Source organism: Diabrotica undecimpunctata, chromosome 7 (assembly GCF_040954645.1).
Source record: "Diabrotica undecimpunctata isolate CICGRU chromosome 7, icDiaUnde3, whole genome shotgun sequence".
NCBI classification, from domain to species: domain Eukaryota; kingdom Metazoa; phylum Arthropoda; class Insecta; order Coleoptera; family Chrysomelidae; genus Diabrotica; species Diabrotica undecimpunctata.
The window spans coordinates 17,129,413-17,145,965 of NC_092809.1; the positions used below are offsets into that span (position 1 = coordinate 17,129,413).

The 16,553-nt window shown below is 35.0% G+C and overlaps 1 protein-coding gene across 1 annotated transcript; it reads left to right on the plus strand.

The window, feature by feature from the left end:
- The first annotated feature begins 1,927 nt into the window (after positions 1-1,927).
- Positions 1,928-3,001, plus strand: LOC140446287 (uncharacterized). Its single transcript, XM_072538824.1, has 2 exons — positions 1,928-2,176; positions 2,672-3,001. The coding sequence occupies exons 1-2, from the start codon at positions 1,928-1,930 to the stop codon at positions 2,999-3,001; spliced, it is 579 nt and encodes a 192-aa protein (XP_072394925.1).
- Positions 3,002-16,553: the final 13,552 nt, after the last annotated feature.

The window sequence follows — 16,553 nt, forward strand, 5'->3', positions numbered from 1 at the left end:
AACTTGATCTGTGTTCCACTGTTCGGGGATGAGCCTTGGAAATTTTAAACTCTCTAATAGGTATTGATGCAAATTGACATTTCTTTTTGTAATAACAATCTAAAAGTGTTAACCAATCAATCTTTAACCATTGGTTGATCAACTTCAATCACCTGAAATGGAAAGGGCTTGATCCTGCACGTACGAATTTCAGTAAACCAATCTTGAGGATCTTCAGCTTTTGTCTTTTGATATACCAATGCTATGTCTCGATTATACTCTAAATACGAATGTCCACGCTTTGAAAAAGTGACAGTAATGCTTGATAGCCTCTTAGCAATGTGAACAACGTAGTTTAGGAAACGGAACATTGTAAGTTTTTATTTTGTCGGCCACATGAATCACAAAATATGGCTAAGTGGCGTACGTTTATGTCAAGACGCAAAAATATAAAATTAGGAAGAAATAAGACAACTTCATTTGAGCTTTTTCCTCCAAATTTTCTGAATAGAAATAAAAAATGGCTAATTAGTTAACATCACATGATTATTAAAGGAAATAAAAGTTAATTGTTTTTTATAGTATACACATCATTTGTTGTAATATTAGGAAGATTTAGATTCTTTTGGTAGTCTAAAGCAATAGCTTCCATTTCAACTGTTTTCATTGCTTTCTTACGAGCAGATCTCATTCTATCATAAAAAGCTTCAGCTTTTGCTTTGTGTACACTGTTGGCAATACTTAGCTTTCCAATATGTGCTTCTATTACTTGCCTAGAGACTTCAGTACCAACTAAAAGATGTTCTAAAGATAGTTTGAGTGGTGTAATTTCTGCTAAAAATTTGTCACACTCGCTGCATGTATCACTGCGTGAATACCCGAAGAAAATGTTGAATTTTGTAATAAAAATCCCTCTATGAAACAATGGGATTTTGAAGAGCTTTGTACATTTCATACATTTTTTTAATATTTAGTTCATTAGGTAAGTATAATTGACTTCTTTTGTTTCTGCTTTAATGGCTTTCTCTACCCTTAAAAGATTTAATATGATTATTCACACAATCAACTACCTCCTTCGGGTTTTTGTTGGGTTTTTTTTAGGCATCATTTAATTTAGCTACCTCTTCTGGTTTCCTGCTTCTTCTTTGAGCAACTGGTCGCACAGAAATAAGACCACCCAAATAATAATTTTGCTTATTATAATTTTGTGAATTAAAATAATTGATTATAAAACGCTTATTCTCTTCTGCAATTTTATTAAAACATTGCAATCGTTTGTACTTACAGTCATCAACTCTTTCATGACTTTGAACAGGTAGTACTTCCTTAACATTTGCCATGCGTTCAGTTTTTGTTTTTTCTTGGATGGTTCCATTAAATTGTATGCACAAAATGTCTTAAACACTTATTAATGTTTAAATAATTTATTAAACGACATTAAAAGTAACATTAGGTGACAAACAAAATCAACACATAAATAAGTTAAAATATTTTTCTTACCTTTCTTGTTACTTCAACCGCTAGCAGCAAATGACATCTATTGATATGACATTCCCAGCTTTTTTCTTGGTATCATATATTTAAATGCTCTTTTATCAATGACTGTTACCGTTTCAGCCTTCAATGATAGTTGATATTAATCTGGTAAATTCAGAGTAACGGTTACCAACTTTAACTCAAAAAATAAAAAAACTGGCATGCCCCCGTTTGGCAGTGTACTCTTCATATCTAATTATTATTATTAGTAATGTTAATTAAACGTATCCTTTCAAGAATAAAATATTATTGACTCAATAGGTTGAAATATCAGTTGGTAGTTCAGATTTCTTTTCAGCGAGTCAAATTTCACAACCACTGTTCCAAATTCAGACTGCAAAGACAAGGGCTGCCACAAGGAGCTGTAATCAGCTGTCAATTGTTCAACTTAATGATAAACGATGTGCTCGAAATGATTAGAAAGACATCTGGTGTGGAAGACCTCCTGTATGCTGATGACCTATTAATATGGGCATCAAGTAGCAGCCTGAGAGCGCTCGAGAAAGTAATGAACCAGGCTCTGAAAAATCTAGAAAAATGGGCGGATAAAAACTGCCTAACAGTCAGTAGAACCATAACCGTATATCAAGTACTTAGCCTTACAACAAAACAGACTGCTGTCCAGCTGACGTATAAAGGAGTTGATCTGGAAAGACAGGACGTAACAAAATACTTGGTGGTGTACATAGATAAGAAAATGACGTGGAAACCTTAAATCGACGACATTGCAGAGAAAGCCACAAAGAGATGTCGACTGCTCAAACGTCTCACAGCAACAAAGTGGGGTGCCACGCAAGATGCCCTGATAGCAACATACAAAACCTATGTCCGGCCGATATTAGAATATGGGAGTAAAGCTACAATAACTGCGAGTACAAACACCACCTCCAAGCTTGAAGTCGCCCAGAACACTGCCCTTCGCGTCATCACCGGTGCTCCAAAATCAACACCGATTACATCAATGGAAGCCCAGACCAGTATTGAACCAATACAATGCCGCAGAGAGCAACACGCGTTAACCTTCTGGGAAAGGCAAAGACGAATACTTCCACAAAAATGGGACGAATATAAAAAAGCAGCCTCACGTCTTAAAACCCAAACCACTCCGCTCATAGTAGCAAACCAAACCATGGAAAAATACCACATTGTCCTGTAGGAAGCTGCTCCCTTCCCAGCGCAAACCACACTGGCCCGCTGTCTACCAAACACAGAATTACTGCTTGAAAACCATAACGACCCGAAGCACTTACCGTCAGACATTGCCCTAAGGAAAGCCGCCCTAGAGACGATACACACCAAGTACCCAGCACATGAGTGGCTCCACATCTACTGCGATGGATCCTCGATGCCGGACTCGGGAAGAACAGGAGTAGGATATGTCTCAACGTTTTTTAAAGGCTCTATAGCTGTGGGTGCCCCTCTCACCAACTACGACGGCGAAATTGCTGCTATACACGAAGCTGCAAAAAATCTTGAGAATTTCTAACACCCCCAAAAAGTTGCCTTCTTCATCGACTGCTAAGCCGCAATCCTCGCCTTGTCGACAAATCCATACACCGACTGTGCCAAAACAATATCTTGTAGCGTCCAACTATCGAACTTGATGGAAAAAGGGTGGCTAATTACTCCACAATGGATCCCTAGTCATGTCGGTGTTGAAGGAAATGAAGCGGCGGATGAACTTGCAAAAGAAGGCACTACTCTTCCACAGCCCCCTAGGTTCCAATCGTACACATCAGCAAAGTCCACCATTAGAAGAGGAATCAAAGCGAAGATAAAAGAGCAGCAAATACAAGCCGGTACTGGAAAATCTTGGGCCCACCTAATAGAGTCACCAATCCCTCGCAACTTGCCGAGACCCATTAGTGTAGCCGTGTTCAGAACAACTACGGGGCATGACTGCTCACCTTCCAGAGTGCCCAGCCATGAAAACAGACCAACCCGAGGAGGATGGAGAAACGGCTCGTCTATACTGGTCAGCGCGCCACCAAATGGCTTACATACCAAGGGTGGGCTTTGGCTAGTAAGTAGTAAGTAAGTAAGTTCAGATTTCTTTCCTGGATGGCGCTAGGAGTTTAAGTATAAACTGACATAAAGCTTTAAATTATTTTGCTTATTAAATATTATCTTAAAATTACAATAACCAATTGTTAATTATAATAATATGTACAAAGAACAAAATATGATTAAAATATCAGTTGGTAATTCAGAATTTCTTCCTAGGTGTCGCTAGGAGTTATTTTACCGGACAAACAGTATGAGTTGTGGTTTTAGCCTTTTATATAGAAAGATATCAAATCTTTAAGTTTCAAATTATTGTGAAATTAGTAGTGAAAGTATTACACAATTAATAACGTAGTACTTTTAACATTTTTTATAATATTTAATTAAGAAATATCTTTATAAAAACAAGTAATGCTTCTACTGCACATTATTTTTAACGAAAGGGCTATTGCGTTATTTGACGTGACAAGTTACATCCAAGTTTTCGTGTATCAAGTAAAAGTATCCCTTCTACCATGACTTTTCGTTTTTATCTCATTAAAACCCTTTTTATAAGAGCAGAATTACGAACATAAAAACCCGAATACGAGAGAATGAGACAATGATAAAGTAAAAAGGTACAGATCATAAAATTCGGAATTAGATTTCAGTATATACAAAAAAAATATAAAAAAGTCGAAACATTTCATTTGAAAAAAGCGATATCCTTTAGTGCTTTCACTAACTGTACACTGCTCCTAATCCAGGAGAATTAACTCCCAGAAACCAGTTTTATACAGTTGTACAATTAATCGGCTTACAGCCGACAAATAAAACAAGTGAATTAGGGACTTGCATTAGTCTTTGTCGATCTAAACACAGACCTACTAGACAATAGTATGGCGGAATTAATTTTGATCTCTTTGTAAACCTAATAATCCTTTAATATTTTTACAAACACACATTTCAATAAATATTCAAATAGATTTGACGTACCTCTGTGACCTAAAGAAAATATAACACCAAGTAAAAAATATTATAATAAAATTATTTGAGCGAAAACAATTGCTATGTAATACATGCACAACAATGAAAGTAAATAGTATATGTTAACTGGACAGATAAAAAGTTCAAGCTATTTTATTGCATTGTAAAATACATAATATAAATAAATCTGACATAAACATAGAGTTTTAGAAGCTTACGATGAATATCAGAGGTTTGTTTATGTTTCAGTTTATTTATTTAAACTCCTGAGGTCTCGTGTCATATATGTATATACAATACAACATAAAAATCAAACATTTCTAGTGAGGCGAATATAAAGAGGCGAATATAAAGAAGAGGTGAATATAAAGAAACTACTTTACTTTCTTAGTGTTGGGGACCTGTATAAGTAACTGTGAAATATGTTAGGTTAGGTTGGGTTAGGTACAGTTAGCCAACTGTCATCGAATGCCATAGTCTGTGGACTAGTGCGCATTTCGATGCGGATCGCCCCGCCTCGAATTTTCCCATTGGTTCTTGACCTGGAAATTCCTATTTATCGCTCGAACAGCGCATATAAATATTGGCGATTTTCAGATCAGTCCCTCACGGACTCTCCGAGAGCTTAGTGCTCTCGGGGCTCTGCTTCCTGCATTTATTTTCCATACTCTGTGGCTGAGAATTGTTTCAACTTAACTTGGTGTTTTTATTTCGACGAAGAAATTGTCATGTAAGAAATATCTTGCCTTTTTCAAGGCAAGACACCGAAGATAAATATTTTCAAAGTCCATAACCCGAAAATGGACTTAAGTAGAGGAGCTCTCGACAGTATATTCGAAGCCCTCTACAGAGCACCCGGGGATATCAGAAGGTGGTTAGACCCTTATTTGTTCCCTCGAGGTGACACAACAGTGTATAACAAATGAAGCATGAAATATGGCCTACCGTCCTCGTTGACGACGTAAGTATTCATAAAATATTAATGTCATTATATACTTTTTATACATAATATTTTTATATGTATTGTGTGTCTATATGATAACTATGGAGTGAATTTAAAAATCAAGTTAATGAAATCTCCACAAACAATGATTATAGAAAAAAATTAATCAAGAAAAATAAATGGATGACAGACGACATCTTGAAATTAATGGAACAACGTCGACTGATAAAATCTAATGAAACAGAATATATATACCTGCAGAGAAGAATAAAAAAGGAGATCAAATTAGCCAAAGCAAAATGGATGAGAGAAAGGTGCGACGAAATGGAGGATGTAATATCTAAACACGACTTCCCTCTGTAGTCGTTGACAATAATAACAAAATTATTGTAAATGAGCACGAAATAAGAAAAGAATGTCAGCTGTATATATCAGAGTTGTTTGAAGATGACAGGAATAATATTGACGAATTCTACCAAAACTGTACTTAGGGCCCAGAAATTATAAAATGTGAGGTAGAATACGCTATAAGAAATGCTAAAATTAGAAAATCTTGTGGTCCAGATGATACACCAACTAAGTTGCTGAAACTAATAGAGGATGATAACATAAAATAGTAGTAAGACTTTTTAATTCAATATATAACACCGGAGTGATTCCCACAGATTGGCTCAAATCCATCTTTGTCGCAATACCTAAAAAACACAATGCGAGAAAATGCTCAGAATATCGATTAATTAGCCTAATGAGCCACACTCTTAAAATTTTCCTAAGAATACTTCACAACAGAATTAGACGCAAATGCGAAGAAGAACTCGAAGATACCCAATTTTGTTTTAGAAATGCTATGGGAACCAGGGAGGCACTTTTTGCGCTTAACATCCTATTACAAAAATGTCGTGACCAAAGAAAAAATGTATTTGCATGTTTCGTGGACTTCGAAAAGGCATTCGAACTGGCGCTCTGCTCAGGCGCCAGTTTGTGACAGGTAGCTCTTTCTAGGCGACAGACTCAGTAAAACACAGGTTGAAATAAAAATAAATCTATTAATTCTAACGTATGTACAAAAATAAAAATATAATATATTCCATATCCTCGCCTGGATCCCGCGAGAGTGAATTCCCCGGCGGACGTCTGTAAAAGAAAAATTATTATTACTAACAGAAAATAAAATACGCGAATTCGATCGCACGCAGACTTATACTCGCTTCCACCTCAGTCTAGCGGAAGCGCCAAATGCTCTCGCAATTAAAATATTCGATTGTGCAAATCCACGTTATACTCTGAGTCAGAGTTGACGGTAACGTTCAATTTACTATACCCACGAGTTCTGCTTGATTAAGGACAGAGCATAATCCTCACTGCGGAAGTCTTTCTGTCCGGGTTGGCTCGCAGATTCAATGCACTAGCGAGCCAGGGAGCCTAGAGCGTCAGCCTCAAGACTCCTTTAACTCCGCCATCCGCTTTAAGTAGCCGCTCCGGACCCCACCTCGTCGTTTTGTCGTGAAAATGGATGCGTAATTATCGACACTTCCACGGTTCGAACTGTTGAACGCTGTTGCTGTAGGACGTTCAGCACATCGTTACAAAGTACAGCATGAAAAATTAATGCAAATACTAAAAAATATCGGAATAGATGACAAGGATATTCGTGTCATTAAAAATTTGTACTGGAATCAAATTGCTATCGTAAAAATTGGGGATAACTACACCGATGAAATCTCCATACAACGAGAAGTCAGACAAGGTTGCATTTTGTCGCCAACATTGTTCAACGTTTAATCGGACCAGTTATTTAAAAAGGCACTTGAGAGACAACCATATGGAATAAAAATCAACGGGGAACTACTTAATGTGATTAGATATGCAGACGATACAGTAATTCTTTCAGATAATATTGAAGATCTCCAAATTCTGCTTGATCACATTCACGAGGTAGGAGAGGAAATGGGCATAAAAATAAACTCAAACCAAACCAAATTTTTAGTGTTTACTCGTGACCCATACCCCGATGCAAAGCTTCAATTAAACGGAGTCCAAGTTGAGAAAGCCCACAAAATAACATATTTGGGAACTGTGATAACGGACCAACTAGATCCAGACATAAAAATAAAACGTAGAATAGCAATAACTAAAACTACTTTTATGAAAATGAAGTCATTTCTTTGCAATAATCATCTCAGTTTAGAACTAAGACAAAGAATGGTTAAGTGTTATGTTTGATCCGTACTTTTGTATAGTGCAGAAGTGTGGACGCTAAAAGTATCGATCGTGAACAAAATTGAAGCATTGGAAATGTGGGTTCAAAGTCAAAGACGAATGCTGAAGATACCTTGGACAGCAAGGAAAACTAATGAAGAAGTACTAAGGAGCGTCAACAAAGATAGAGAACTGCTAAAGACCGTTAAACATCGAAAAATGTCTTATCTGGGACATATACTAAGGGGAAGTCGATATAAAATATTACAACTGATCCTTAAAGGTAAAATAGAGGGCCGTAGAGGTGTAGGAAGAAAACAAGTTTCTTGGTTAAAAAACATTAGTGAATGGACACAGATAACAAATGCAGGACAATTATTCCATATTGTAGAAGATCAAGAAGCCTTCGCAATGGTGATCGCCAACGTCGGATAATTCTGATATGGCAAGCGAAGAAGAAGACCTATATGATCAGTTTTTGCTACTCGATCTTTATTTTGTGAATTAATGAGGACATATTTTGAATGTGGCAGGTAATAGTTTTATGTGATATAGGGGGGGAGGGGTGATATATTTATTGTTAATTTTGTTTTATGTCATATAGGTATTATGTACATAGGGTCTTAATGTATACTAAGAATTTTGTACGATTTTCAACAACGTAACAAATGTTTTATTTGTTACAGCACTAACTCAACAAGAACTTGAAGAGCTTCTTTACGAATCGGATATAAACTTTTCCGATGAAGAAGACCCCTTATTTGTACCGCCAAAATTAGATAACCACCATGCTGACTACATAAATCTTAATATAACTCGGAGTCAGTATTATCACTCTCACTAACACAAGAAACATGTACGTCCCGTAGATCTATCAGAGTAGGTTGTAGTCGTGGTGCCACAACAAGAGTAAGACGTAGTAGAGGTCGCCGTAATGGTATTCCAGTACCACTACCAGTTTTAACTGATGCATGGACAGGGAATCCCGCCCTAAATTCTCTCCCCCAGATAGACCCCTTTACCAGCCAGGGTGTAAAGATGTGGATTGCTAGTTATGGAGACCTAAAATTTTTTAAAGCAATGTATTGATGGCCGCATATTGGAAACCATGACTGTGGCAACAAATAGAACATACCTTGAAAGAGAAGGAACAGAGCTTAAATTGACAAGTAAAGAAAGTCCAGAATACACAAAAAAACAAAAAACTTATCGTACCCGAAGACTACGACGCAAAAATAAAGAACATTTTTAACGATAGTGCATATCAAAAAATCGGAAAGACCCAACAACGTATCTGAAGAAAACAACGAAAGCCAAAATACAAGAGTCAAACATCAAGAAAGAACAACAGTTCCAGCTCATTCCACGAGAAAAGTCGTCAAGATGTCCAAAACTTTACGGTTTACCCAAAGTACATAAGGCAGAGCTGTCATTACGACCAATAATAAGCTATATCGTATCAGCGTTACAATCACTGGCAAAATTTCTGGCTGACCAGCTACAACCATATGCGGAGGAAGCGGATTCTTACGTCAAGAACGCACCACTTTATCGACCATATAAAGGACGTTATTCTTAAACCTGCTTACTTATTAGTAGGCTTTGATGTAATCTCATTATTCATCAATGTCCCAGTAGAAGAATCATTAGAAATTATACGTAGAAAATATCCAATAGCACATAATACACTAAACTTGACTAGGCATTGCTTTAACAATATCTATTTCATTTACAAGGACCAGAGGTACAAACAAGTCGAAGGAGCACCGATGGGTTCACCACTGTCATCCGTAACAGCTATTCTTTTTATGCAAGATATGGAATCGAAAGCAGTAGAAACAGCAGAGCATAAACCCAAACTATGGCTTAGGTATACGGCATCCCAGCAAATGAGATGGCTGACAGCGCTGCAAAAGAAACATCTACATCCAACTTAGCCGTCTACCACATTTAGCTCCAAGAAGATAGAAAATCAAAATTCAAAAGTAATACCCAAGGCAAGTGGCAGGAACTTTGGATCACCAAAGACACACATCCTCACAGAATGTCAACACTACCAGGCCACTCGTATTACCAACAATGTAACTGAACTGTTCAAACCGAATTAAGAGCCTAATAGACTTCTTAAAGACTACACAGTTATTTAACAAAATATAATTTACATAATATTGTTATTCATTACTATTGTAAACTCTGTATCATAACTCTGAAGTTACTATTGTAATGCTTGGCTCCCGGGTCAATGACCAAAGATGTCGAGACCCGTTAATTCGAAATAAAAAAAAATCGGTCATGCTTTTGAGCAATAATAATTAGTTAGACTTTTTACTAATAATATATTAATAGGCACTTAAGTACTGTAAAAATTGTTTAAAATATAAATAAAATATTAAATAAAAGTATGACTCTAAACTAAACAAAGTTGTAAAAATTGGAGTACAAAATCTAAAAAAATATTGCCAAATAAAGGGCTAATTGCCGGTTTAATTTATACTAAATACGCAGACAATTCTATCCGACTACCACCCTTGTCTACAACAAACGAGGCTTCCTACACCAGACTAGTAGAAATGTTCAGTGGCTTGCAGCGTGGCAGACTCGTCGGCAATTGCGATTTCTGCTGCAGCAGCAACCGGCCGACCGCCTCAGTGTCGCTGTCATTACAATCGCATGTAGATGCTGGATCAAAGTAGGCTTGAGCTGAGTGCATTTCGATGTTTCACCTCCAGAGCCTGCTCCTCTCCTCAATCGCGGCTGAACAATAATTCATCTTTATTACGTAACAGCCGTTAGTTTTCATTCATTTTACTGCTTGCTCTATGTTTACAGACCAGTCTGTGGAACGTGTTGCAAATTTTTATTGCAGCGAAAACGAGATAAATTGTTGGCTCGATTAAAATATGCAAAAATATTTGTCAGTTTTCGACAGGCATACAAACTAGCTTGCTTTATTTAAAAAAGATCAATAGGATAGTAGGAACACTGTATTTCGATAATAAATACCGCGGAATCGGTACATAAATATTGTTGTATACAGCGATACGTTATAGTTGTGTTGTAGGAATTTTTTTCTTCTTTTTCTTACTACTATTGTGTAGATAGATTTAATTTGGTTTTAATTATTTTAAAAATAAATATAACTCTTTTTGAAATCACACAAAAACTCTAAAAGTACAGTGATATGAAAAGGTAATATGCTTAGGAGTGACAACTAGAAGACTACAGCTCCAATTTACTGCTCCATCTCTAGGTTTTGGGGAAGGTATTTTGGTTATTTGATCTTGGACCTAGAAATATTTATATCTCGGTTTAACATTTCATTCAGTACGTGTCATATTAGTACTATTCGATTTCTAGCGTACCAGGTAATAAATTCTTATATTTAAATTCAAATACAACAAAGTGCGTGTGAGATATTGTCAAAATTTTTATATGTTTGAATGGTCTTTATGCCATTCTGCATGGTGAAATACGACAGGAACTTTTTAAATTCTTATAAATAATAAAATAATAAAGATATACACTTTTTGCATATCATATTTTGTTTCTATTAAAAAATGAAACCAAGCGAACATTAAAAAAATACAATCGGTCCATTGAAAGCCGAGATATTGCAAATTTAATATTAAAAAATAACAATATTATCGACTATATCTGATTTTTTGCTTATAACTTTGCTTTTGATTAACGTAAACAGATTTAAAGCACCTCATTTTAAAGCTATGATTATGAGATTTAAAATTGTAGCATTTGGTTTTACCCCGTATATATTAAAACACCGAAAAAATATTCTTAGTCTTTTTACGTCGCTGAGATTAATAGTACAGGGATTTTCGAGTCTGTATATTAATTTTAATTGCTATTTCGTTTGAACTCGATTCCGCCTAGATATTAGGTAGGAAATAAATATGAATCTTTCCACTTATCTTGGCGGGGAAAGTGTATTTCGATTAGCTAGCGGCGATAGCAGTCAGTTTCATTATTTAGTCCGGATTTTCTTAAAATTCGTTACAGTTATTCGTTATTTCTTTTTGTTATCGGAAATTCGAGTGAGAAGTCAAAAGGAGAAGCAGATTGACTTCAGAACGATAGAGTTGGTCTTCAGAATTTCTTCTTTTTCTTGTAGTTCCTTCTCCTATCGGAGATTCGCTATCATCACAGCTATCCGTACCTTATTGGCGGCAGCTCTGAAAAGATCTACTGAGCTGCTACTATACTACTCTATTGGGTTTCTTAGCCAGGAAATTCTTCGTCTTACTATGGATCTTTTACCCTTGATTTTACCTTGCATTATGAGCATTATTATCTCGTATTTCGCGCCTCCAATAGTCCAGCTTTCTTGTTATGATGAGCTTTATGACCTCGCAATCCTTTTGTAGCCTTCTTAACACTTATGCATTTGTAACTCGTTGGGTGCATGTTATTTTCAAAATCCTTTTATAGCACCACATCTCAAATGATTCCAACTTCTTTATATTATCCACTTTTGGTGTCCAGCTTTCCATTCCATACAACACAGTCGAGAACATGTAGAATCTTAAAGCTCTTATCCTCAGCTCTAGAGGAAGGTCCAATGCGTGTCCTTATTGGACATTGGACTCTACCTTGGTCATTGTTTTTATTTAGCCAGGTTCCCAGATATTTGTAGTTATTCACTCTTTCTACTTGTTTTCCCTCAATATCTAGCCTTCCTACTGTATGCTGCTTAGAAATTTACTAAGCGTTGCAGTGCTTCTAGACTGTCTGTAGAAACAGCGGTGTCGTCTGCGAATCTTATGTTGTTAGATATTTTTTCCGTTTATTGATATACCCTGTTGTTTCTTTGATTTTGCTTCCTTAAAAATAGCTTCGCTGTACAGATTGAATATAACAATAGGGACAGCAAGCAACCCTGTCTAATAGTCTCTCTCAACCTTCTTTTGATTTCTATAGTTTCTGTATTGACATTTTCGATTTTAACCTTTGCTTTTTGATTCCAGTATAAATTGACAATAATATGTCGTGTCCGTCCAACCCTACTTCTTTTAGCACCTCAATCAATTTTCCGTGTTTGATGCGGTCGAAGGCCTTTCTATAATCGACAAAGCACACACACAGCCGTTTTCTGTTTTTGAACCTCAAGATACCTTTCTGTCATCAGTGTCAATCCCATAATTGCTTCTCTAGTGCCTGTACCTTTTTTTTAAACGACTCATGTATTCTTCACACTTATTGCGAATTCGGTAATAAATTATTCGCATAAAAAATTTAGCGGCATGACTCATTAGGGATACAGTTCGATGGTCTTCACATTCACATTTCCTTGCTTTTTGTTTTTTAGGAAGAGCTTTTAGGAAGAGCATGACCTTATATTGGGTATTTCCAATTTCATGAATAATTGCCTTCTTTTTGTTTACAAGTCTCGGTATAACAATATAACTAAACATCAGGATTATTGTCTACCCTCATCTTTTACTAAAAGCTTTCTCCTTACTTTCAAAATTCTGTATATAAAATATGTCTATTTTATATTCAAAGAATTCCTATACCTGTGACTTTAACATAATTGTTTATTAAAAACGACTATTGGTATCATATCGATATCTACCTGCTTTATCATAGCTTAGTAAACCATTACTCATTCGTTTCTATTTGGTTTTTACAGAAATAATTTTCCTATTTATTTATTAAATCGAGTTTATTGGTCGATGAAATTAGATTTATAATATGATATTTTTCTTTAAATATTTTAGACCAACCTCTAATAACACTAAAGAGACGGCCCATGCTTCTTTTTTCAATTTATAAGGTCCAAGAAGATGTTTTCCACGCACGCTTATAACGGCGTTCTTGTGGCATTTTTCCGAGTGCAACATTTTTGTATAGTTCTAATATATTTGATAAAAGAAATCTCTATCTATCTATCTAATTAGCCTTCTTCGGTCCATCTTTGAACATAGGCCTCCCCAATCCTTTTTCACTATTCTCTGTCTGTCGCAACAGTCACCCACCTAGAGCCCACGTGCTTATTGATATCATTTGCCCATCTCATTTGGTGCCTTCCTCTGCTTCGTTTATATTCCCACGGTATCCAACTTATAAGAATTTTGTTCCATCGGCCTTCGTTTTGTCTTATATTGTGTCCGGAAAATCTCCATTTCAATTTTGCAACTTCTTGCCTAAAATCCCTCACTTTTGTTTTCTCTCTTATCCACTCGTTTCTCTTTTTATCCATTAGTCTTATGTGCAACATTTGTCTTTCCATTGTTTTTGGGTTTTTATGATTTTTTCCGTGTTTGCTTTTGTAAATGTCCACGTTTGGGAACCATAAGTGAGAACAGGGAGTACGCATTGATTGTATACTTTGGTCTTAAGATGCTGTGGATATCCTTTGTTTTTAAGAATGTAACTTATTTTGCCAAATGCCGGCCATGCCAGTCTAATTCGTCTTTTTATCTCTGCTGTTTGGATTTCTTTGTTAAGTTTTATAGTTTGACCCAGATATATATATATATATATATATATATATATATATATATATATATATATATATATATATATATATATATATATATATATATATATATATATATATATATATATATATATAATCCTGAACTTGTTCTATTTCATCTTGTCCGATCCTCAATGTGATGTCTTCATCTGTAATTGTTATAGTTACAGATTCCTTCCTGTTGTTTGGGATTCTTTTTTCATTTAATATCTTTTTAAAAAGGGAATGTAGAGTATTAATTACCACTTTTCCACCATATTTCAGCATCTCTGCAGTTATTCCATCTTTTCCAGGCGATTTGATGTTTTTCATTTCTTTCAATGCCTTCTTTATTTCTGATTTAATTATTTCTGGCTGTAGCTCTGAGTTGACATTTTTTATTTTAGCCTTAAGTTGGTTTTTAATTTCTTCTGGTGGTTCCTTTTTTGTTTTATATAATATATATATATATATATAAGCGGGGATCCTACAGCTTCTGCCGCTTCCCGCATTTCGATCGCCATCTTTTTCTATCTCTCCAGGTGTCTTCATCAATGGCTCTGTCTTTCATGGTTTCCTTAACACCTTGTATCCAAGACTTGGCTGGTCTTCCTCGTTTCCTTCTATTACTTGGATTGTATTCCATAGCTCTTTTTGGCCATCTGTTGTCGTCCATCCTCTGTACGTGTCCATACCATATTAACTGTCTAGTTTCTATTCTTTCAGAAGTTGTATGTATTCTATCTGTATGTTTTATATAATTCTGAGTAGAAATGGTGAATTATATTTATGATATCATCTTTAATGTTTGTTTCTACTCCGTTTACATCTTTTATTTTGTTTATTTCACACTTACCTAATATAGAATAATACAGAATAAGAACAAATAAATAAAACCAATTGTGTTTTTGTTTAAATATGTTTTCCCTTTTAATGTCGATATTAATTTTAATTTAATTTTTTACACTTTTAATGAAAGTTGATGTTTCCACAGATATTCATGTTTCTTATTAATCCAAACTAAGTTTCAGATATTTAAATTTCTTCCGAAAGTATTAGCTTTTCAGCTTGACCCCATGAAAATTTCATAATATAAAAAATTGACAAAATAATATTTACAATTTATCGTCACTAAAAATCTTCTTTAAAATGTCAATGTCAGAACTTTCAACCTATTTGTAAAAGCGTCAGTAATAGACCTAACATTTATTATTAACCTGTCAATTTTAAAGAAATGTGTCCCTTTTTATATATTTCCGATACTTTAACATTTTCGTTAATTACTTTAACATTTTCGTTATATAACGCTAAATGAACCGTAACATTATCACACTACCTAAAAAAGTAAAATTTTAATCTAAAAGATACAGAAGACTATACTGTTTTTCTCTATATATCAAAGAGAAGGTATCATCAGTACAAAGGGGATTTTAATATAACATACCATGTCGGAACGTCAGGCCACTTTCATCGGTAACACCGCAACCTGGCCTATCGCAACATGCATTTAATATATGACTGAAAGCGCTATGGAAAACAAACGAAAATGAATATAAACAGCTTTCGCTGGACGGCCTCAAATGATAGTGTAAACTCTCTAAACTAAACGGGATTTACGCCGTCCGGTCGGATAAATATTTTTTATAAACATAGGCCAAAGTCCAAAAACGTAGTTTTTTTAATGTAGTAATTTTTATTATATCAACACGTTCACGACGGCATTAAATTTATCAGTAACATTTACTGATGTTACCCGATCCCCGTATCTGGTAACACTGTCTACTGTTCGGACGATACCAGACCTATGGGTCTGGTAAATATATCTATTATAAATAAACGGTTTCTGTGACTTTGTATTTAAAATTACCTTGAATCTAACACTGCCATCTCATAGTAAACATTCTAATCCATTTCTGGCAGACATAGCACCAGATTCCGATGTCCGGTAAAGTATTTACAGTATATAAAAAAATATACTGATACTGATATGGCAATTTGAAATATTTTACTTTAAAAAAATAAATAAAATGATCAATTTTTATTTGAAGTAATATTAAAGTGTACAAAAATATATAATAATTAAAATAGTACTTAATAATTAGATATATCTATCATTAAAACAAGTTTAGCACAAAGCCAGTTTATTTTTGCAATTTTCACAAAAAGTGTTTACTTTGGTCACCTTCTTGTCAGCTTACTTACTTTTCATAGTCTGTCTCAACTTCTTGTAACAATCAACACAATTTCGTCTACGTTTTCTACCAGGACCTTCTTCTCGTTGCAGACAATGTTTTCGTTTTGATAAGTTGGTTTCAGAAATACACTCATTTTGATTTGAAAGTTGTAATGCTAACTGTTCACGAAATGTTAGCATTGGTATCTTTTTTGTGATGTTTGTTTTATTATAGATAATCCAGCTGTTGATTATTGTAGCACCAAAGATTAGTTCGAAGA

Coding starts and splice junctions, on each gene's coding strand:
- LOC140446287 (XM_072538824.1), top strand. CDS start 1,928: ATGATTAGAAAGACATCTGGTGTGGAAGACCTCCTGTATGCTGATGAC. Junction 2,177..2,671: donor TTGATCTGGAAAGACAGGAC/GTAACAAAATAC, acceptor ATTGTCCTGTAG/GAAGCTGCTCCCTTCCCAGC.